Genomic DNA, 23,111 nt, shown 5'->3' with positions numbered 1-23,111 from the left:
AGATGGGACGGGGAGTGAGGGAGAGGGTGGAAATGGACATGGAGTGAGGGGGAGAGTGGTAATGGATCTGGGAGTGAGGGGGAGTGTGGAGATGGACGGGAGTGAGGGGGAGGGTAGAGATGGGACGGTGAGTGAGGGGGAGGGTGGAGATGGACTGGGAGTGAGGGGGAGAGTGGTAATGGATCTGGGAGTGAGGGGGAGCGTGGAGATGGGATGGTGAGTGAGGGAGAGGGTGGAGATGGGACTGGGAGTGAGGGAGAGGGTGGAAATGGATGTGGAGTAAGGGAGAGAGTGGAGATAGGACGGGAGTGAGCGGGAGAGTGGAGATGGATCTGGGAGTGGGGGGAGAGAGGAGATGGGACGGGGAGTGAGGGGGAGGATGGAGATGGACTGGGAGTGAGGGAGAGAGTGGAAATGGACGTGGAGTGAGGGGGAGAGTGGTAATGGATCTGGGAGTGAGGGGGAGTGTGGAGATGGACGGGAGTGAGGGGGAGGGTAGAGATGGGACGGTGAGTGAGGGGGAGGGTGGAGATGGACTGGGAGTGAGGGGGAGAGTGGTAATGGATCTGGGAGTGAGGGGGAGTGTGGAGTTGGGATGGTGAGTGAGGGACAGGGTGGAGATGGGACTGGGAGTGAGGGAGAGGGTGGAAATGGATGTGGAGTAAGGGAGAGAGTGGAGATGGGACGGGAGTGAGCGGGAGAGTGGAGATGGATCTGGGAGTGGGGGGAGAGTGGAAATGGACGTGGAGTGAGGGGGAGAGTGAAGATGGATCAGGGAGTGAGGGGGAGGTGGAGATGGAACAGGGAGTGATGGAGAGGGTGGAAATGGACATGGAGTGAGGGAGAGAGTGGAGATGGATGGGAGTGAGAGGGAGGGTAGAGATGGGACTGGGAGTGAGGGGAAGAGTGGTAATTGATCTGGGAGTGAGGGGGAGAGTGGAGATGGGACGGGGAGTGAGGGGGAGGGTGAAGATGGGACGGGGAGTGAGGGGGAGGGTGAAGATGGGACGGGGAGTGAGGGGGAGAGTGGTGATGGACTGGGAGTGAGGGGAAGAGTGGTAATTGATCTGGGAGTGAGGGGGAGAGTGGAGATGGGACGGGGAGTGAGGGGGAGGGTGGAGATGGACTGGGAGTGAAGGGGGGATGGAGATGGGACTGGGAGTGAGGGGGAGGTGGAGATGGGACTGGGAGTGAGGGGGAGGGTGGAGATGGACTGGGAGTGAGGGGGAGGTGGAAATGGGACTGGGAGTGAGGGGGAGGGTGGAGATGGACTGGGAGTGAGGGGGAGGGTGGAGATGGACTGGGAGTGAGGGGGAGGGTGGAGATGGACTGGGAGTGAGGAGGAGGTGGAGATGGGACTGAGAGTGAGGAGGAGGTGGAGATGGGACTGGGAGTGAGGGGGAGAGTGGTGATGGACTGGGAGTGAGGGGGAGGGTGGAGATGGACTGGGAGTGAGGGGGAGGTGGAGATGGGACTGGGAGTGAGGGGAGGTTGGAGATGGACGGAGTGAGGGAAAGGGTGGAGATGGATGGGAGTGAGGGGAGAGTGGAGATGGGACGGGGAGTGAGGGGGAGGGTGGAGATGGACTGGGAGTGAGAGGGAGAGTGGTGATGGACTGGGAGTGAGGGGGAGGGTGGAGATGGACTGGGAGTGAGGGGGAGGTGGAGATGGGACTGGGAGTGAGGGGGAGGGTGGAGATGGACTGGGAATGAGGGGGAGAGTGGTGATGGACTGGGAGTGAGGGGGAGGGTGGAGATGGACTGGGAGTGAGGGGGAGGTGGAGATGGGACTGGGAGTGAGGGGGAGGTTGGAGATGGACGGAGTGAGGGAAAGGGTGGAGATGGATGGGAGTGAGGAGGAGGGTGGAGATGGGACTGGGAGTGAGAGGGAGAGTGGTGATGGACTGGGAGTGAGGGGGAGAGTGGTAATGGATCTGGGAGTGAGGGAGAGAGTGAAGATGGGATGGTGAGTGAGGGGGAGGGTGGAGATGGACTGGGAGTGAGAGGGAGGTGGAGATGGACTGGGAGTGAGGGGGAGGTGAAGATGGGACTGGGAGTGAGGGGAGGTGGAGATGGGACTGGGAGTGAGGGGGAGGTGGAGATGGACTGGGAGTGAGGGGAAGGGTGGAGATGGACTGGGAGTGAGAGGGAGGTGGAGATGGACTGGGAGTGAGGGGGAGGTGGAGATGGGACTGGGAGTGAGGGGAGGTGGAGATGGGACTGGGAGTGAGGGGGAAGGTGGAGATGAGACGGGGGTGAGGGGGAGGGTGGAGATGGGACGGGAGTGAGGGGGAGGTGGAGATGGGACTGGGAGTGAGGGGGAGGGTGGAGATGGACTGGGAGTGAGGGGGAGAGTGGTGATGGACTAGGAGTGAGGGGGAGAGTGGAGATGGACTGGGAGTGAGGGGGAGGGTGGAGATGGACTGGGAGTGAGGGGGAGGGTGGAGATGGACTGGGAGTGAGGAGGAGGTGGAGATGGGACTGGGAGTGAGGGGGAGGTTGGAGATGGACGGAGTGAGGGAAAGGGTGGAGATGGATGGGAGTGAGGAGGAGGGTGGAGATGGGACTGGGAGTGAGGGGGAGAGTGGTGATGGACTGGGAGTGAGGGGGAGAGTGGTAATGGATCTGGGAGTGAGGGAGAGAGTGAAGATGGGATGGTGAGTGAGGGGGAGGGTGGAGATGGACTGGGAGTGAGAGGGAGGTGGAGATGGACTGGGAGTGAGGGGGAGGTGAAGATGGGACTGGGAGTGAGGGGAGGTGGAGATGGGACTGGGAGTGAGGGGGAGGTGGAGATGGACTGGGAGTGAGGGGGAGGGTGGAGATGGACTGGGAGTGAGAGGGAGGTGGAGATGGACTGGGAGTGAGGGGGAGGTGGAGATGGGACTGGGAGTGAGGGGGAGAGTGGTGATGGACTGGGAGTGAGGGGGAGAGTGAAGATGGGATGGTGAGTGAGGGGGAGGGTGGAGATGGACTGGGAGTGAGAGGGAGGTGGAGATGGACTGGGAGTGAGGGGGAGGTGAAGATGGGACTGGGAGTGAGGGGAGGTGGAGATGGGACTGGGAGTGAGGGGGAGGTGGAGATGGACTGGGAGTGAGGGGGAGGGTGGAGATGGACTGGGAGTGAGAGGGAGGTGGAGATGGACTGGGAGTGAGGGGGAGGTGGAGATGGGACTGGGAGTGAGGGGAGGTGGAGATGGGACTGGGAGTGAGGGGGAAGGTGGAGATGAGACGGGGGTGAGGGGGAGGGTGGAGATGGGACGGGAGTGAGGGGGAGGTGGAGATGGGACTGGGAGTGAGGGGGAGGGTGGAGATGGACTGGGAGTGAGGGGGAGGGTGGAGATGGGACGGGAGTGAGGGGGAGGTGGAGATGGGACTGGGAGTGAGGGGGAGGGTGGAGATGGACTGGGAGTGAGAGGGAGAGTGGTGATGGACTAGGAGTGAGGGGGAGAGTGGAGATGGACTGGGAGTGAGGGGGAGGGTGGAGATGGACTGGGAGTGAGGGGGAGGTGGAGATGGGACTGGGAGTGAGGGGGAGGTTGGAGATGGACGGAGTGAGGGAAAGGGTGGAGATGGATGGGAGTGAGGAGGAGGGTGGAGATGGGACTGGGAGTGAAGGGGAGGTGGAGATGGGACTGGGAGTGAGGGGGAGGGTGGAGATGGACTGGGAGTGAGGGGGAGGGTGGAGATGGACTGGGAGTGAGGGGGAGAGTGGCGATGGACTGGGAGTGAGGGGGAGAGTGGAGATGGACTGGGAGTGAGGGGGAGGGTGGAGATGGACTGGGAGTGAGGGGGAGGTGGAGATGGGACTGGGAGTGAGAGGGAGGGTGGAGATGGACTGGGAGTGAGGGGGAGGGTGGAGATGGACTGGGAGTGAGGGGGAGGTGGAGATGGACTGGGAGTGAGGGGGAGGGTGGTGATGGACTGGGAGTGAGGGGGAGGTGAAGATGGGACTGGGAGTGAGGGGAGGTGGAGATGGGACTGGGAGTGAGGGGGAGGTGGAGATGGACTGGGAGTGAGGGGGAGGGTGGAGATGGACTGGGAGTGAGAGGGAGGTGGAGATGGACTGGGAGTGAGGGGGAGGTGGAGATGGGACTGGGAGTGAGGGGAGGTGGAGATGGGACTGGGAGTGAGGGGGAAGGTGGAGATGAGACGGGGGTGAGGGGGAGGGTGGAGATGGGACGGGAGTGAGGGGGAGGTGGAGATGGGACTGGGAGTGAGGGGGAGGGTGGAGATGGACTGGGAGTGAGGGGGAGGGTGGAGATGGGACGGGAGTGAGGGGGAGGTGGAGATGGGACTGGGAGTGAGGGGGAGGGTGGAGATGGACTGGGAGTGAGGGGGAGAGTGGTGATGGACTAGGAGTGAGGGGGAGAGTGGAGATGGACTGGGAGTGAGGGGGAGGGTGGAGATGGACTGGGAGTGAGGGGGAGGTGGAGATGGGACTGGGAGTGAGGGGGAGGTTGGAGATGGACGGAGTGAGGGAAAGGGTGGAGATGGATGGGAGTGAGGAGGAGGGTGGAGATGGGACTGGGAGTGAAGGGGAGGTGGAGATGGGACTGGGAGTGAGGGGGAGGGTGGAGATGGACTGGGAGTGAGGGGGAGGGTGGAGATGGACTGGAAGTGAGGGGGAGAGTGGCGATGGACTGGGAGTGAGGGGGAGAGTGGAGATGGACTGGGAGTGAGGGGGAGGGTGGAGATGGACTGGGAGTGAGGGGGAGGTGGAGATGGGACTGGGAGGGAGGGTGGAGATGGACTGGGAGTGAGGGGGAGGGTGGAGATGGACTGGGAGTGAGGGGGAGGGTGGAGATGGACTGGGAGTGAAGGGGAGGGTGGAGATGGACTGGGAGTGAGGGGGAGGTGGAGATGGACTGGGAGTGAGGGGGAGAGTGGCGATGGACTGGGAGTGAGGGGGAGAGTGGAGATGGACTGGGAGTGAGGGGGAGGGTGGAGATGGACTGGGAGTGAGGGGGAGGTGGAGATGGGACTGGGAGTGAGAGGGAGGGTGGAGATGGACTGGGAGTGAGGGGGAGGGTGGAGATGGACTGGGAGTGAGGGGGAGGTGGAGATGGACTGGGAGTGAGGGGGAGGGTGGTGATGGACTGGGAGTGAGGGGGAGGTGGAGATGGGACTGGGAGTGAGAGGGAGGTGGAGATGGGACTGGGAGTGAGGGGGAGGTGGAGATGGACTGGGAGTGAGGGGGAGGGTGGAGATGGACTGGGAGTGAGGGGGAGGGTGGAGATGGACTGGGAGTGAGGGGGAGGTGGAGATGGGACTGGGAGTGAGGGGGAGGTGGAGATGGACTGGGAGTGAGGGGGAGGGTGGTGATGGACTGGGAGTGAGGGGGAGGTGGAGATGGGACTGGGAGTGAGGGGGAGGTGGAGATGGACTGGGAGTGAGGGGGAGGGTGGTTATGGACTGGGAGTGAGGGGGAGAGTGGTGATGGACTGGGAGTGTGGGGGAGAGTGGTGATGGACTGGGAGTGAGGGGGAGGTGGAGATGGGACTGGGAGTGATGGGGAGGTGGAGATGGACTGGGAGTGAGGGGGATAGTACAGACAGGACTGTGTGTGAGGACAGATGACTTTGGCAGTGAGAGGATTGTCTCAGGCCCTTTGCTTTGAATTATTGGCAACACCTGGCTCGGGTTGCTGGCTGGAGGGGGGAAATGAAATACTGTGGAGGATAGCAGCCTGAGGCACTGAGTGACATCTACCTCTCTCACGTAGATCTACACCCACCTCAACAACGTCTTTGAGCTGATGTCCAAGGCTGTGGTTGAAAGCAAACAGAAGCTGAGTGTATCGAATACCGACAGAAATCCTGAGGAAGACCAGCAGAATAAAGGTAATGGGACAGTGTAGAGGGAGCTTCACTTTGTGTCTGACCCCGGGAGTGTGTAATGGGATGGTGTGGAGGGAGTTTCACTCTGTGTCTGACCCCGGGAGTGTGTGATGGGACGGTGTCGTGGGAGTTTCACTCTGTGTCTGACCCCGGGAGTGTGTGATGGGACGGTGTGGAGGGAGTTTCACTCTGTGCCTGACCCCGAGAGTGTGTGATGGGGCGGTGTAGAGGGAGTTTCACTCTTTGTCTGACCCCGGGAGTGTGTGATGGGACGGTGTGGAGGGAGCTTCACTCTGTGTCTGACCCCGGGAGTGTGTGATGGGATGATGTAGAGGGAGCTTCACTCTGTGTCTGACCCCGGGAGTGTGTGATGGGACGGTCTCGGTTGTAGAGATACTTCTCTCAGTGTCTGTGTGACTGACTGCTGAAGTGTCTCAGCCGGTAATGTAGACACTATTTTTTCCCATTGATGCTGCCTGGCCTGCTGGGTTCCTCCAGCATTTTGTGAGTGTTGCTCAGTTTTCCAGCACCTGCAGATTTTATCTTGTCTGTGTAACTGTGTGTGTTTGCCTCCCTCTGGTGGTTAACCAGAAATCTTCAGCCATTCGAAACCTGGGCTTTTCCCCTTTCGTCTGCTTCCCGGTCGCTCTGCCTTGCAGACCAGGATCCCAGCTCCTTCACTGCTTTCTGTATCCCAGTAGACTGTACTCTGGATGAACGAGTTCGTACAAGAACTCCAAGCATTGTGTGTGTTTGTGTAAGGTGAGACTGCAGAAAGCATGAGGAACAGTTTAATCTGACCTGCTGAAATTGGCTGCTTTGGTAGATATCTACCTACAGAAAAGATCAATGAGATTGAAAAAGTACAGAGAAAATTTATAAGGATGTTGCCAGGACTTGAGGGCCTGAGTTTTCGGGAAAGGTTGAATAGGAACGGACTTTATTCCTGGAGCGTAGGAGATTGAGGGCAGGTTTGATAGAGTTGTACAAGCTTACGAGTGGTATTGATAAGGCAAGTACAAGCAGGCATTTTCCCCAGGTTGGGTGAGACTAGAACTAGAGGTCGTAAGTCAGGGATCAAAGAATAAATATTTACCAGCAACCTCTTCGTTCAGAGGGTGGTGAGATTGAGGAACGGGCTGCCAGCACACGTGGAGGACGAGGGTTCGATTTCAACATTTCAGAGAAATACAGATAGGCTTATGGTTGGGATGGGTAGGCAGGGCCTGGTGTGAACAGGTGGGACAAGCCAGAGGATCGTGCATCTTGGAATAGATTCTATCTGTGCTGTAGAGCTTTATGACCCTGTGAAAAGGTACGGAGGGATTAGCGCTCAGTGAGGTGCTGGAGAACTGGAGGGTGGTGATGTTAATCCTTTATTTATGAAGAGCTTCACAGTAAATTTCTCGGCCCCTGGACCAATAACCGTAACGCCTGCAGTCGGTAAGTTCCTGGAGGGTGGAGGGGATTCTGAGGGGTGCGTTCATTTGGAAAGACGGGATTGATTAGGGATCGTCAGCAGGGCGTTGTGTGTGGGAGATGATGTCTCGCGGATGTGATCGAGCATGTTGAAGAAGTAATGAAGAAGTTTGATGAGGGCAGAGCGGTGGATATGCCCCATGTGGATTTCAGCTACTTCTGTTATAAGGTCCTGCACGGGAAGCTGCTCCAGAAAGTCAGATCACATGGCATCCAGGGAGAGCTGGCTAACGAGATACAGAATCCACTTGTTGGTGGGAAGCAGAGGGAGACCATAAGACCATAAGACAAAGGAGCAGAAGTGGGCCATTCGGCCCATCGAGTCTGCTCCGCCATTTTATCATGAGCTGATCCATTCTCCCATTTAGTCCCACTCCCCCGCCTTCTCACCATAACCTTTGATGCCCTGGCTACTCATATACCTATCAATCTCTGCCTTAAATACACCCAATGACTTGGCCTCCACTGCCACCCGTGGCAACAAGTTCCATAGATTCACCACCCTCTGACTAAAAAAATTTCTTCGCATTTCTGTTCTGAATGGGCGCCCTTCAATCCTTAAGTCATGCCCTCTCGTACTAGACTCCCCCATCATGGGAAACAACTTTGAGATGGTAGAGGGATACCTCTCAGACTAGAGGCCTGTGAAGGATGTTTCTCAGACTGGTGCAGAGGAAGATGGTAGAGGGATACTTCTCAGACTAGAGACCCATGACCAGTGTTTTATTCCTCGAGCTCAGTTCTGGGTCCATTCTTGTTTGTCATCTATATCAACGATTTGGATGGGAATGTACAAGACATAGAACATAGAGTATTTGAGCACAGTACAGACCCTTCATCCCATGATGTTGTGCCGACACTATAACCAAGATCAATCTAACCCTTCCGTCCTGCATAGCCCTCCAGTTTTCTTTTATCCGAGTGCCTATCTAGGAGTCTCCTAAACATCCCTAACGTATCTGCCCCCACCACTGCCCCGTGGTTCCATGACTCTTCCGTTCTCTGGGTAAAAAACCTACCTCTGACATCCCCCTATACTTCCCTCCAATCACGTTAAGGTTATGCCCCCTCCATCCATTAGCCGTTTCCATCCTGGGAAAAAGGTGCAGGCTGTCCACTCTGTCTATAAATCTTACCTTCTTATGTACATCTATCAATGGGTGGTAGGTTTGCAGATGACACTAAATAGGTGGTATTGTGGACAGTGAAGACGGTCATCAGGAATTACAGAGAATTCTAGATCAGCCGGGCAAGTGGGCTGAGGTATGGCAGATGGAGTTTAATTCAGACAAATGTGAGGGAATTGCATTTGGGAAGATAAGTAAGGGTGGGACTTGCACAGTGAATGGTAGACCACAGGGTGAGTTGCAGAACAGAGAGAGCTTGGAGTACAGGTACCTGGTTCCATGAAAGTGACATCACAGGTAGACAGGGTGCTGAAAACAGCATCTGGCACACTGACCTTCATCAGTCAGGGCACCAACTACAGGAGTTGGGGTGTTATGTCACAGTGAAGGCTACAATTGGAGACTTGTGTTTGGTTTTGGTCGCCCTCCTGTGGGAAAATGTAAATATGATCACTACACTTAAAATACACAGACAGGTACACGGATGGGAAAGGTTTAGAGGGATACGGACAGGTACACGGATAGGAAAGGTTTAGAGGGATACGGACAGATACACGGATAGGAAAGGTTTAGAGGGATATGGGTAAAATCAGACAGTTGCAATCTTCAGTCGCTGAGATGGGAAAGACAGCCACTGAAGCTTGTAACTCCTCTGGAGTTGTCGCAGGTCTCTTGGTGGCCTCCCTCACTCGTCCCCTTCTTGCTCAGTCACTCAGTTTCTGAGGCAGCTTGATCCAGGCAGATTTACAGCTGTACCATATTCTTTCCATTTCTTGATGATTGACTTAACTGTACTCCAAGGGATATTCAGTGACTTGGAAATTTTCTTGTATCCATCTCCTGACTTGTGCCTTTCAAATACTGTAACATTTTTGCAGAGTTGCTTGGAATGTTCTTTTGCCTTCATGGTGTAGTTTTTGCCAGGATACTGACTCACCAGCAGTTGGACCATCCAGATACAGGTGTATTTTTACCACAATCAATTGAAACACCTTGGCTGCACACAGGTCTCCAAAAACAGATCTCTATTGAACTAATTGTGTGATTTTTAAAACCAATTGGCTGCACCATTGATGATTTTGGCATGTCATATTAAAGGGAGCGAATACATATGCAATCAATTATTTGTGTTTTATATTTGTAATTAATTTAGATTATTTTGTAGAGATCTGTTTTCACTTTGACATAATAGAGTCCGTTTCTGTTGAGGTAGGGAAGAGAAGAGGGCATGTCCTGGGTGATGGGGGTCCTTAAGGATGGACGCCACCTTTCTGAGGCATTGCCTTTTGAAGATGTCCTCGATGCTGGGGAGGCTGGTGCCCATGCTGCAGATGGCTGAGTTTACAACTTTCTGCAGCTTTTTCCAATCCTGTGCAGTAGCCCCTGCATACCAGACGGTGATGCAGTCAGTTAGAATGCTCTCAGTGGTACATCTGTAGAAATTTACAAGAGTCATTGGCGTCATTCCAATTCTCCTGAAACTCCTAATGAAGTATAGCTGCTACTGTGTCTTCTTTGTAATTGCATCAGTATGTTGGACCCAGGCCAGATCCTCAGAGATGTTGACACCCAGCAACTTGAAACTGCTCCCCCTTTCCACTGCTGATCCCTCAATGAGGACTGGTGTCAGTTCCCTTCACTTCCCCTGCCTGGGATCCGCAGTCAATTCCTTAGTCTTAGTAACGCGGAGTGCAAGATTGTTGCTGCGACCAGCTGATCTACCTCACTCCTGTCCACCACCTCATCACCATCTGACATTTATAGATGGTGTTTGAGTTGTGCCAAGCCCCACAGTTGTGAGTGTAGAGAATGGAGGGTATGATTGTGTTGAATGCTGAGCTGTAGTCAATAAACAGCAGCCTGGTGTAGGTGTGACTATTGTCCTGGTGATCCCAGGCCGATTGGAGAGCCAGTGAGATTGTATCTGCTGCAGACCGATTGTCGTAGTAGGCAAAAATGTAGTGGCTTCAGGCCCTTGCTTAGACGGGAGTTGATTCTCGCCATGACCCTTCATCACAGTAGATGTGAGTGCCACCGGGTGATAGTTGTTGAAGCTGCTCACTCTGCTCTTCTTGGGCACTGATATGATTGATGTCCTTTTGAAGCAGTGGGAATCTCCGACTGCAGCAGTGAGATTGACCATGTCCTTCAACACTCTCTAGTTGGTTGGCACAGGTTTTCACACTCCACCAGGTACACCATCATGGCCTGACACCTTGTGGGGGTTCACCCTCTCGAAAGATGCTCTGACGTCAGAGATGACGGGGTCACCAGATGCTGCAGGGATTCACACAGCTGTAGTTTTATTGCTCCTCTCGAAGTGAGCATGAAAGAATGTTGAGCTCGTCTGGGAGTGAAGCATCACACCCGTTCATGATGCTGGGTTTAGCTTTGTAGGAAGTTAGGCCTGCAAATCCAGCCAGAGCTGACGTACATCCGATTGTGTCTCTAACTTCAATCAGAGTTATTTTTTCACTCAGAAGATGGCCTTCCATAGTTGTACCAGAACTTCTCGTGTAGTTGTGGTTCACTGGGCTTGAATTGTATACATTTCATTGAATATACAGGTAGACTGATTGAATGTGGCTAGGTGCTGCGTTGTCTATAAAGTGGTAGAGGGTGGGTTAGTGGGTGCAGGTGCTCAACAGACTAACGGCTTGGGGGAAGTAACTGTTTGAGTCTGGTGGTCCTGGTGTGGATGCTACGTAGCCTCTTCTCTGGCGGGAGTGGGACAAACAGTCCACGAGCCGGGTGGGTGAGATCCTTCATGGTATCCGGCACCTTCCTGTATATACACCCTTGATGACAGGTAGACTGGTGCTGGTGGTGCGTTGGCCAGTTCCAATGGAGCCTTCCTGTCCGCCGCAGAGTAGTTTCTGCACCGTGTACTGCTGCGGCTTGTTAGGGTGCTTTCTACTGCGGGTCCGAGGAAGGCTGTCCCTTCCCGACCTGGGTAACGGACTGGCACGTGATTGCCCTTCTGGTTGCCGTCCGCAGAGGTGCAGGATAGCGGGAACAAGGACACGGCTCCTGACTACGTAAGTGGGACCCCGAAGAATGTTGGGGGTGAGGATATCGAGCTGCTGGCGTTCCAGACTGTGACAGGTAAGACGGAGTGAGGTCTGCAGAAGGGAATGGGTGCGAGAGGGAGGGAGGGAAGGAGGGAGGAGGAGGAGCGGGTGAATCGTTTGCTCAAAGGCAGGAGGGGACACACAAGGGCATCTTGCCCGTGATGTGTCCTCCTCGTGGGCTGGCACGATAGCGCGACGCTTTACCGCGCCAGCGACCAGGGTTCAATTCCGCCGTTGTCTGTAAGGAGTTTGTACGTTCTCTCCGTAACCACGTAGGTTTCCTCTGGGTGCTCCGTTTTCCTCCCACAGTCCAAAGACGTACGGGTTAGGGTTAGGGTTAGTGAGCTGTGGGCATGCTCTGTTGGCACCACAAGCGTGGCGATGCCTGCTGGCTGCCCTGAGCATGTCCTCAGCCTGTATTGTTTGTTGACACAAAGACAGATTCCACTGTATGGTTCACATACAAATAAAGCTTATCCCACTCCTGCCGCCTCCAAAACCCTCGCGATTTGACTGTGCTCCTGGGAAACTCAACAGGCAATCTCGAAGAGGTGACCTTGTTACTCAAGGAACTGGAGCTACTGTGGGTAGAGACACGGCCTCATGGCTCCACAGACCCGGGTCTGGTGGGCAAGGGGTGGGGAGGGCGGGGGACGAGTGGATGGAGGGTTAAAGATGGGGAGGGTACAGGGTGGATGGGGAGGGTAGGGGAGGTGGGGAGGGGTGGATGGGAAGGGGAGGGGATTTCTGTGACCCTCATCACCGATGTGCCGCTCCCTTCCACAGGGAAGTGCAGTGACACCATCTTTGAGGACATGCGGGAACCCTCCAAGAAGCCGCTGCACCTGAAGGGACAGATGAAGTACGTGCCCCAGTGGGATTCCCTCATCTTCCTCGGCACCCCCATGTGAGTGTGTGCCCAGGGTCCCGGGATCGTGCTGTGTAACGCCCTTCCCCCACCGTCACAGGCAGGGCTGGTGGCACCTCTGTACCTGCTGCCTACACATGTGTGTATATACAGACACAGACGCACAGACACACACACACAGACACAGACACAGACAGACAGACACACACACAGACACACACACAGACACAGACAGACACACACACAGACACAGACAGACAGACACACAGACACTCACACAGACAGACACACAGACACAGACACACACACAGACGCTCACACAGACAGACAGACACACACACAATATCAGAATTAATATCACTGGCATAGGTCATGAAATTTGTTGTTTTGCAACAGCAGTACATGCAATATATTATAATAAAAATAATAAATTACAATAAGAAATATATAAGAAGCTGCTCCTGAAACACAGAGTGTGTGTCTTCAGGCTCCTGTACCTTGTGCCTGATGGTAGTGAGGGGAGGAGGGCATGACCTGGGTGATGGGGGTCATTAATGATGGACGCTGCCTCCCTGAGGCATCACCTTTGGAAGGTGTCCTGGATGCTGGGGAGGCTGGAGGCCATGATGGAGCTGGCTGAGTTTACAAGACTTTGAAACTTTTCCGATCCTATGCAGTAGCCGCCACCCCCTCCCCCCATACCAGATGAGGATGCAAACAGTTAGAGTGCTCTCTCTGGTACATCTGTGGACACACACTCTCACTCACACACTCTCACTCACACTCACATTCACTCACACACACACACACACTGTCACACTCTCTCACACACTCGCACTCAGACACACACACCCACACACACATTCATTCTCACACTCACTCTCACTCTATCTCACACACACACGCTCACACTCACTCACACACACTCACACAAACTCACTCACACACTCACATTCAGACACACACACACACACATTCTCAAACTCACTCTCACTCACACACACACACACACTCACACACACACACTCACACAATCTCACACACACTCACACACACTCTCACACTCACACTCTCACTCACACAGTCTAACATCATGGTACAGATCCCCCTCCTGTGATGCCTCACTGAGCACATCTGCCCCACCAGCTGTGAAGTGCCTCTCCCTGTCCCCCTCACCCCTGGACAGTGAGGGAACACCTCCACTTGTCAACCCCTCGCTCTCCGCCTCACCGGACTCTGGCTGCACCAGGGAACCAGCGCCGTGTCCCCCCGGCGTAGGGGGCTCATCTCGGGAATGGAGGCAGATGGACAGTGGGTGGGCGGGAGGCAAAACGACATCTCTGTGACACTGCTGTCGGCAAACCGCTCACTGTGTGTGAGGAGTCGGGGTTCCAACGGGAGAGAGAGCTTTAAGCACCCCAGGAGTTTAATTCTGATGAGTACAAGGTTGCAGATTGGGAAGACAAATCCAGACAGGACTTTCACAGTGAACAGCAGGGCCCTGGGTAGTGTAGAACAGAGCCCAGGGTGAAGGTGCACAGTCCCCTGAGAGTGCACTTCATCAGTCAGGGCACCGAGTACAGGAGTCTGGATGTTATGTTGCAGTTGTAGAAGATGCTGAGGCTGTACTTGGTTGTGGTGTGTGCAGTTTTGGTCACCCTGCTGTAGGAAAGACCAGAAGACAGAGGAGCACAATTAGCCTATTTGCCCCATTAAGTCTGCCTGCCATTCCATCACGACCGATTTATTATGCCTCTCAATCCTGTTCTCCCTATGCCTTTACAGTTAAGAACCTATCAATCTCCGCTTTAAACATACCCAATGGCTCAATACTCCCAATGACTTGGACTTCACGGCCGTTTGTGGCAAAGAGTTCCACAGATTCACCACCCTCTGGCTAGAGAAATTCCTCCTCACCTCCGTTCCAAAGGGTCGTCCTTCTATCCTGAAAGCACGTCTTCCGGTTATAGACCCCTCCACTGCAGGAAACATCATCCCCACATCCACTCTGTCTCGGCCTTTCAGTATTCGATAGGTTTCAGTGAGATCCTCCCTCATTCTTCTCAACTCCAGCGAGTGAACGCTCCTCGAAACATGAAACCTTTCATTCCCGGGAAAAGTGCAGAGGAGATTTACAAGGGTGTTCCCGGGACTCAGGGGACAGAGTTATGCAGAGGAAGCAAGCAGGGTGGGACTTTATTCATTAGCGCTTAGGAGCTCTTACAGAGGACTATAAAACCAAGAGAGGCAGGGACAGGATGAATGCACACAGTCCTTTTCCCAGGGTTGGAGATTAAGAACCGGAGGGCTCAGGTTCAAGCTGAGAGGGGAGAGATTTAATAGAAACCTGAGGGTCAGCTTTTAGTCAGGTACATGGAACAAGCTGCCAGACGAAGTGGTTGAGGCAGGTACATTAACAACATATAAAAAGCACCTGGACGGGTACACGGATAGGAAAGGTTTAGAGGGATACGGACAGGTACACGGATAGGAAAGGTTTAGAGGGATACGGACGGGTACACGGATAGGAAAGGTTTAGAGGGATACGGACGGGTACACGGATAGGAAAGGTTTAGAGGGATACGGACGGATACACGGATAGGAAAGGTTTAGAGGGATACGGACAGGTACACGGATAGGAAAGGTTTAGAGGGATACGGACGGGTACACGGATAGGAAAGGTTTAGAGGGATACGGACGGGTACACGGATAGGAAAGGTTTAGAGGGATACGGACGGGTACACGGATAGGAAAGGTTTAGAGGGATACGGACGGGTACACGGATAGGAAAGGTTTAGAGGGATACGGACGGGTAAACGGATAGGAAAGGTTTAGAGGGATACGGACGGGTACACGGATAGGAAAGGTTTAGAGGGATACGGACGGGTAAACGGATAGGAAAGGTTTAGAGGGATACGGACGGGTACACGGATAGGAAAGGTTTAGAGCGATACGGACGGGTACACGGATGGGAAAGGTTTAGAGGGATACGGACAAGTACACGGATGGGAAAGGTTTAGAGGGATACGGACGGGTACACTGATAGGAAAGGTTTAGAGGGATACGGACAGGTACACGGATGGGAAAGGTTTAGAGGGATACGGACGGGTACACTGATAGGAAAGGTTTAGAGGGATACGGACAGGTACAAGGATAGGAAAGGTTCAGAGGGTTACGGACAGGTACACGGATAGGAAAGGTTCAGAGGGATACGGACGGGTACACGGATAGGAAAGGATCAGAGGGATACGGACGGGTACACGGATAGGAAAGGTTCAGACGGATACGGACGGGTACACGGATAGGAAAGGTTTAGAGGGATACGGACGGGTACACGGATACGAAAGGTTTAGAGGGATACGGACAGGTACACGGATAGGAAAATTTTAGAGGGATACGGACAGGTACACGGATAGGAAAGGTTTAGAGGGATACGGACAGGTACACGGATAAGAAAGGTTTAGAGGGATACGGATGGGTACACGGATAGGAAAGGTTTAGAGGGATATGGACAGGTGCACGGATAGGAAAGGTTTAGAGGGATATGGACAGGTACACAGATAGGGAAGGTTTGGAGGGATACGGACAGGTACACGGATAGGAAAGGTTTAGAGGGATACGGACAGGTACACGGATAGGAAAGGTTTAGAGGGATACGGACGGGTACACGGATAGGAAAGTTTTAGAGGGATACGGACGGGTACACGGATAGGAAAGGTTTGGAGGGATATGGACGGGTACACTGATAGGAAAGGTTTAGAGGGATACGGACGGGTACACGGATAGGAAAATTTTAGAGGGATACGGACAGGTACACGGATAGGAAAGGTTTAGAGGGATACGGACAGGTACACGGATAAGAAAGGTTTAGAGGGATACGGACGGGTACACAGATGGGAAAGGTTTAGAGGGATACGGACAGGTACACGGATGGGAAAGGTTTAGAGGGATACGGACCGGTACACGTATAGGAAAGGTTTAGAGGGATATGGACGGGTACACGGATAGGAAAGGTTTAGAGAGATATGGACAGGTACACGGATAGGAAAGGTTCAGAGGGATACGGACAGGTACACGGATAGGAAAGGTTTAGAGGGATACGGACAGGTACACGGAGAGGAAACGTTTAGAGGGATACTGACTGGTACACGGATAGGAAAGGTTTAGAGGGATACGGACTGGTACACGGATAGGAAAGGTTTAGAGGGATACGGACGGGTACACTGATAGGAAAGGTTTAGAGGGATACGGACAGGTACACGGATGGGAAAGGTTTAGAGGGATACGGAAGGGTACACTGATAGGAAAGGTTTAGAGGGATACGGACGGGTACACGGATAGGAAAATTTTAGAGGGAAACGGACAGGTACACGGATAGGAAAGGTTTAGAGGGATACGGACAGGTACACGGATAAGAAAGGTTTAGAGGGATACGGACGGGTACACAGATGGGAAAGGTTTAGAGGGATACGGACAGGTACACGGATGGGAAAGGTTTAGAGGGATACGGACCGGTACACGTATAGGAAAGGTTTAGAGGGATACGGACGGGTACACGGATAGGAAAGGTTTAGAGGGATACGGACAGGTACACGGATAGGAAAGGTTTAGACGGATACGGACAGGTACACGGATAGGAAAGGTTTAGAGGGATACTGACTGGTACACGGATAGGAAAGGTTTAGAGGGATACGGACAGGAAGACGGAAAGGAAAGGTTTAGAGGGATACTGACTGGTACACGGATAGGAAAGGTTTAGAGGGATACGGACTGGTACACGGATAGGAAAGGTTTAGAGGGATACGGACGGGTACACGGATAGGAAAGGTTTAGAGGGATACGGACAGGTACACGGATAGGAAAGGTTTAGAGGGATACGGACGGGTACACGGATAGGAAAGGTTTAGAGGGATACGGACAGGTAAACGGATAGGAGAGGTTTAGAGGGATACGGACAGGTACACAGATAGGAAAGGTTTAGAGGGATACGGACGGGTACACGGATAGGAAAGTTTTAGAGGGATACGGATGGGTACACGGATAGGAAAGGTTTGGAGGGATACGGACGGGTACACTGATAGGAAAGGTTTAGAGGGATACGTACGGGTACACGGATAGGAAAATTTTAGAGGGATACGGACAGGTACACGGATAGGAAAGGTTCAGAGGGATACGGACAGGTACACGGATAAGAAAGGTTTAGAGGGATACGGACGGGTACACAGATGGGAAAGGTTTAGAGGGATACGGACAGGTACACGGATAGGAAAGGTTCAGAGGAATACGGACAGGTACACGGATAGGAAAGGTTTAGAGGGATACTGACTGGTACACGGGGGATAGGAAAGGTTTAGAGGGATACTGACTGGTACACGGATAGGAAAGGTTTAGAGGGATACGGACTGGTACACGGATAGGAAAGGTTTAGAGGGATACGGACGGGTACACGGATAGGAAAGGTTTAGAGGGATACGGACGGGTACACGGATAGGAAAGGTTTAGAGGGATACGGACGGGTACACGGATAGGAAAGGTTTAGAGGGATACGGACGGGTACACGGATAGGAAAGGTTTAGAGGGATACGGACGGGTACACGGATAGGAAAGGTTTAGAGGGATACGGACGGGTACACGGATAGGAAAGGTTTAGAGGGATACGGACGGGTAAACGGATAGGAAAGGTTTAGAGGGATACGGACGGGTACACGGATAGGAAAGGTTTAGAGGGATACGGACGGGTAAACGGATAGGAAAGGTTTAGAGGGATACGGACGGGTACACGGATAGGAAAGGTTTAGAGCGATACGGACGGGTACACGGATGGGAAAGGTTTAGAGGGATACGGACAAGTACACGGATGGGAAAGGTTTAGAGGGATACGGACGGGTACACTGATAGGAAAGGTTTAGAGGGATACGGACAGGTACACGGATGGGAAAGGTTTAGAGGGATACGGACGGGTACACTGATAGGAAAGGTTTAGAGGGATACGGACAGGTACAAGGATAGGAAAGGTTCAGAGGGTTACGGACAGGTACACGGATAGGAAAGGTTCAGAGGGATACGGACGGGTACACGGATAGGAAAGGATCAGAGGGATACGGACGGGTACACGGATAGGAAAGGTTCAGACGGATACGGACGGGTACACGGATAGGAAAGGTTTAGAGGGATACGGACGGGTACACGGATACGAAAGGTTTAGAGGGATACGGACAGGTACACGGATAGGAAAATTTTAGAGGGATACGGACAGGTACACGGATAGGAAAGGTTTAGAGGGATACGGACAGGTACACGGATAAGAAAGGTTTAGAGGGATACGGATGGGTACACGGATAGGAAAGGTTTAGAGGGATATGGACAGGTGCACGGATAGGAAAGGTTTAGAGGGATATGGACAGGTACACAGATAGGGAAGGTTTGGAGGGATACGGACAGGTACACGGATAGGAAAGGTTTAGAGGGATACGGACAGGTACACGGATAGGAAAGGTTTAGAGGGATACGGACGGGTACACGGATAGGAAAGTTTTAGAGGGATACGGACGGGTACACGGATAGGAAAGGTTTGGAGGGATATGGACGGGTACACTGATAGGAAAGGTTTAGAGGGATACGGACGGGTACACGGATAGGAAAGGTTTAGAGAGATATGGACAGGTACACGGATAGGAAAGGTTCAGAGGGATACGGACAGGTACACGGATAGGAAAGGTTTAGAGGGATACTGACTGGTACACGGATAGGAAAGGTTTAGAGGGATACGGACAGGTACACGGAGAGGAAACGTTTAGAGGGATACTGACTGGTACACGGATAGGAAAGGTTTAGAGGGATACGGACTGGTACACGGATAGGAAAGGTTTAGAGGGATACGGACGGGTACACTGATAGGAAAGGTTTAGAGGGATACGGACAGGTACACGGATGGGAAAGGTTTAGAGGGATACGGACGGGTACACTGATAGGAAAGGTTTAGAGGGATACGGACGGGTACACGGATAGGAAAATTTTAGAGGGAAACGGACAGGTACACGGATAGGAAAGGTTTAGAGGGATACGGACAGGTACACGGATAAGAAAGGTTTAGAGGGATACGGACGGGTACACAGATGGGAAAGGTTTAGAGGGATACGGACAGGTACACGGATGGGAAAGGTTTAGAGGGATACGGACCGGTACACGTATAGGAAAGGTTTAGAGGGATACGGACGGGTACACGGATAGGAAAGGTTCAGACGGATACGGACGGGTACACGGATAGGAAAGGTTTAGAGGGATACGGACGGGTACACGGATACGAAAGGTTTAGAGGGATACGGACAGGTACACGGATAGGAAAATTTTAGAGGGATACGGACAGGTACACGGATAGGAAAGGTTTAGAGGGATACGGACAGGTACACGGATAAGAAAGGTTTAGAGGGATACGGATGGGTACACGGATAGGAAAGGTTTAGAGGGATATGGACAGGTGCACGGATAGGAAAGGTTTAGAGGGATATGGACAGGTACACAGATAGGGAAGGTTTGGAGGGATACGGACAGGTACACGGATAGGAAAGGTTTAGAGGGATACGGACAGGTACACGGATAGGAAAGGTTTAGAGGGATACGGACGGGTACACGGATAGGAAAGTTTTAGAGGGATACGGACGGGTACACGGATAGGAAAGGTTTGGAGGGATATGGACGGGTACACTGATAGGAAAGGTTTAGAGGGATACGGACGGGTACACGGATAGGAAAATTTTAGAGGGATACGGACAGGTTCACGGATAGGAAAGGTTTAGAGGGATACGGACAGGTACACGGATAAGAAAGGTTTAGAGGGATACGGACGGGTACACAGATGGGAAAGGTTTAGAGGGATACGGACAGGTACACGGATGGGAAAGGTTTAGAGGGATACGGACCGGTACACGTATAGGAAAGGTTTAGAGGGATATGGACGGGTACACGGATAGGAAAGGTTTAGAGAGATATGGACAGGTACACGGATAGGAAAGGTTCAGAGGGATACGGACAGGTACACGGATAGGAAAGGTTTAGAGGGGTACTGACTGGTACACGGATAGGAAAGGTTTAGAGGGATACGGACAGGTACACGGAGAGGAAACGTTTAGAGGGATACTGACTGGTACACGGATAGGAAAGGTTTAGAGGGATACGGACTGGTACACGGATAGGAAAGGTTTAGAGGGATACGGACGGGTACACTGATAGGAAAGGTTTAGAGGGATACGGACAGGTACACGGATGGGAAAGGTTTAGAGGGATACGGACGGGTACACTGATAGGAAAGGTTTAGAGGGATACGGACGGGTACACGGATAGGAAAATTTTAGAGGGAAACGGACAGGTACACGGATAGGAAAGGTTTAGAGGGATACGGACAGGTACACGGATAAGAAAGGTTTAGAGGGATACGGACGGGTACACAGATGGGAAAGGTTTAGAGGGATACGGACAGGTACACGGATGGGAAAGGTTTAGAGGGATACGGACCGGTACACGTATAGGAAAGGTTTAGAGGGATACGGACGGGTACACGGATAGGAAAGGTTTAGAGGGATACGGACAGGTACACGGATAGGAAAGGTTTAGAGGGATACGGACAGGTACACGGATAGGAAAGGTTTAGAGGGATACTGACTGGTACACGGATAGGAAAGGTTTAGAGGGATACGGACAGGTAGACGGAAAGGAAAGGTTTAGAGGGATACTGACTGGTACACGGATAGGAAAGGTTTAGAGGGATACGGACTGGTACACGGATAGGAAAGGTTTAGAGGGATACGGACGGGTACACGGATAGGAAAGGTTTAGAGGGATACGGACAGGTACACGGATAGGAAAGGTTTAGAGGGATACGGACGGGTACACGGATAGGAAAGGTTTAGAGGGATACGGACAGGTACACGGATAGGGGAGGTTTAGAGGGATACGGACAGGTACACAGATAGGAAAGGTTTGGAGGGATACGGACGGGTACACGGATAGGAAAGTTTTAGAGGGATACGGACGGGTACACGGATAGGAAAGGTTTGGAGGGATACGGACGGGTACACTGATAGGAAAGGTTTAGAGGGATACGGACGGGTACACGGATAGGAAAATTTTAGAGGGATACGGACAGGTACACGGATAGGAAAGGTTTAGAGGGATACGGACAGGTACACGGATAAGAAAGGTTTAGAGGGATACGGACGGGTACACAGATGGGAAAGGTTTAGAGGGATACGGACAGGTACACGGATGGGAAAGGTTTAGAGGGATACGGACCGGTACAGGTATAGGAAAGGTTTAGAGGGATATGGACGGGTACACGGATAGGAAAGGTTTAGAGAGATACGGACAGGTACACGGATAGGAAAGGTTCAGAGGGATACGGACAGGTACACGGATAGGAAAGGTTTAGAGGGATACTGACTGGTACACGGATAGGAAAGGTTTAGAGGGATACGGACAGGTACACGGATAGGAAAGGTTTAGAGGGATACTGACTGGTACACGGATAGGAAAGGTTTAGAGGGATACGGACTGGTACACGGATAGGAAAGGTTTAGAGGGATACGGACGGGTACACGGATAGGAAAGGTTTAGAGGGATACGGACCGGTACACGGATAGGAAAGGTTTAGAGGGATACGGACGGGTACACGGATAGGAAAGGTTTAGAGGGATACGGACAGGTACAAGGATAGGAGAGGTTTAGAGGGATACGGACGGGTACACAGATAGGAAAGGTTTAGAGGGATACGGACAGGTACACGGATAGTAAAGGTTCAGAGGGATACGGACAGGTACACGGATAAGAAAGGTTTAGAGAGCTACGGACGGGTACACGGATAGGAAAGGTGTAGAGGGATACGGACAGGTACACGGATAGGAAAGGTTTAGAGGGATACGGACGGGTACACGGATAGGAGAGGTTTAGAGGGATATGGACAGGTACACAGTTAAGAAACGTTTGGAGGGATACGGACAGGAAAACGGATGGGAAAGGTTTAGAGGGATACGGACAAGTACACGGATGGGAAAGGTTTAGAGGGATACGGACGGGTACACTGATAGGAAAGGTTTAGAGAGATATGGACAGGTACACGGATAGGAAAGGTTCAGAGGGATACGGACAGGTACACGGATAGGAAAGGTTTAGAGGGATACTGACTGGTACACGGATAGGAAAGGTTTAGAGGGATACGGACAGGTACACGGAGAGGAAACGTTTAGAGGGATACTGACTGGTACACGGATAGGAAAGGTTTAGAGGGATACGGACTGGTACACGGATAGGAAAGGTTTAGAAGGATACGGACGGGTACACTGATAGGAAAGGTTTAGAGGGATACGGACAGGTACACGGATGGGAAAGGTTTAGAGGGATACGGACGGGTACACTGATAGGAAAGGTTTAGAGGGATACGGACGGGTACACGGATAGGAAAATTTTAGAGGGAAACGGACAGGTACACGGATAGGAAAGGTTTAGAGGGATACGGACAGGTACACGGATAAGAAAGGTTTAGAGGGATACGGACGGGTACACAGATGGGAAAGGTTTAGAGGGATACGGACAGGTACACGGATAGGAAAGGTTTAGAGGGATACGGACCGGTACACGTATAGGAAAGGTTTAGAGGGATACTGACTGGTACACGGATAGGAAAGGTTTAGAGGGATACGGACAGGTAGACGGAAAGGAAAGGTTTAGAGGGATACTGAC

General features: G+C 52.7%; 1 protein-coding gene across 1 annotated transcript in view; it reads left to right on the top strand.

Moving 5' to 3' along the window:
* The window catches only part of LOC140207562 (soluble guanylate cyclase 88E-like), a 97,673-nt gene that overhangs the window by 15,765 nt on the left and 58,797 nt on the right, over positions 1 to 23,111 (top strand). The window contains exons 6-8 of the mRNA XM_072276112.1: positions 5,721 to 5,838; positions 11,439 to 11,546; positions 12,299 to 12,419. Coding sequence (XP_072132213.1) covers positions 5,721 to 5,838; positions 11,439 to 11,546; positions 12,299 to 12,419 — 347 coding nt within the window. The remainder of the gene's footprint in view (positions 1 to 5,720; positions 5,839 to 11,438; positions 11,547 to 12,298; positions 12,420 to 23,111) is intronic.

The sequence above is a fragment of the Mobula birostris genome, chromosome 2, assembly GCF_030028105.1.
Source record: "Mobula birostris isolate sMobBir1 chromosome 2, sMobBir1.hap1, whole genome shotgun sequence".
In the NCBI taxonomy this organism is placed as follows: Eukaryota; Metazoa; Chordata; class Chondrichthyes; order Myliobatiformes; family Myliobatidae; genus Mobula; species Mobula birostris.
This window is presented reverse-complemented; position numbering and strand designations above follow the sequence as displayed.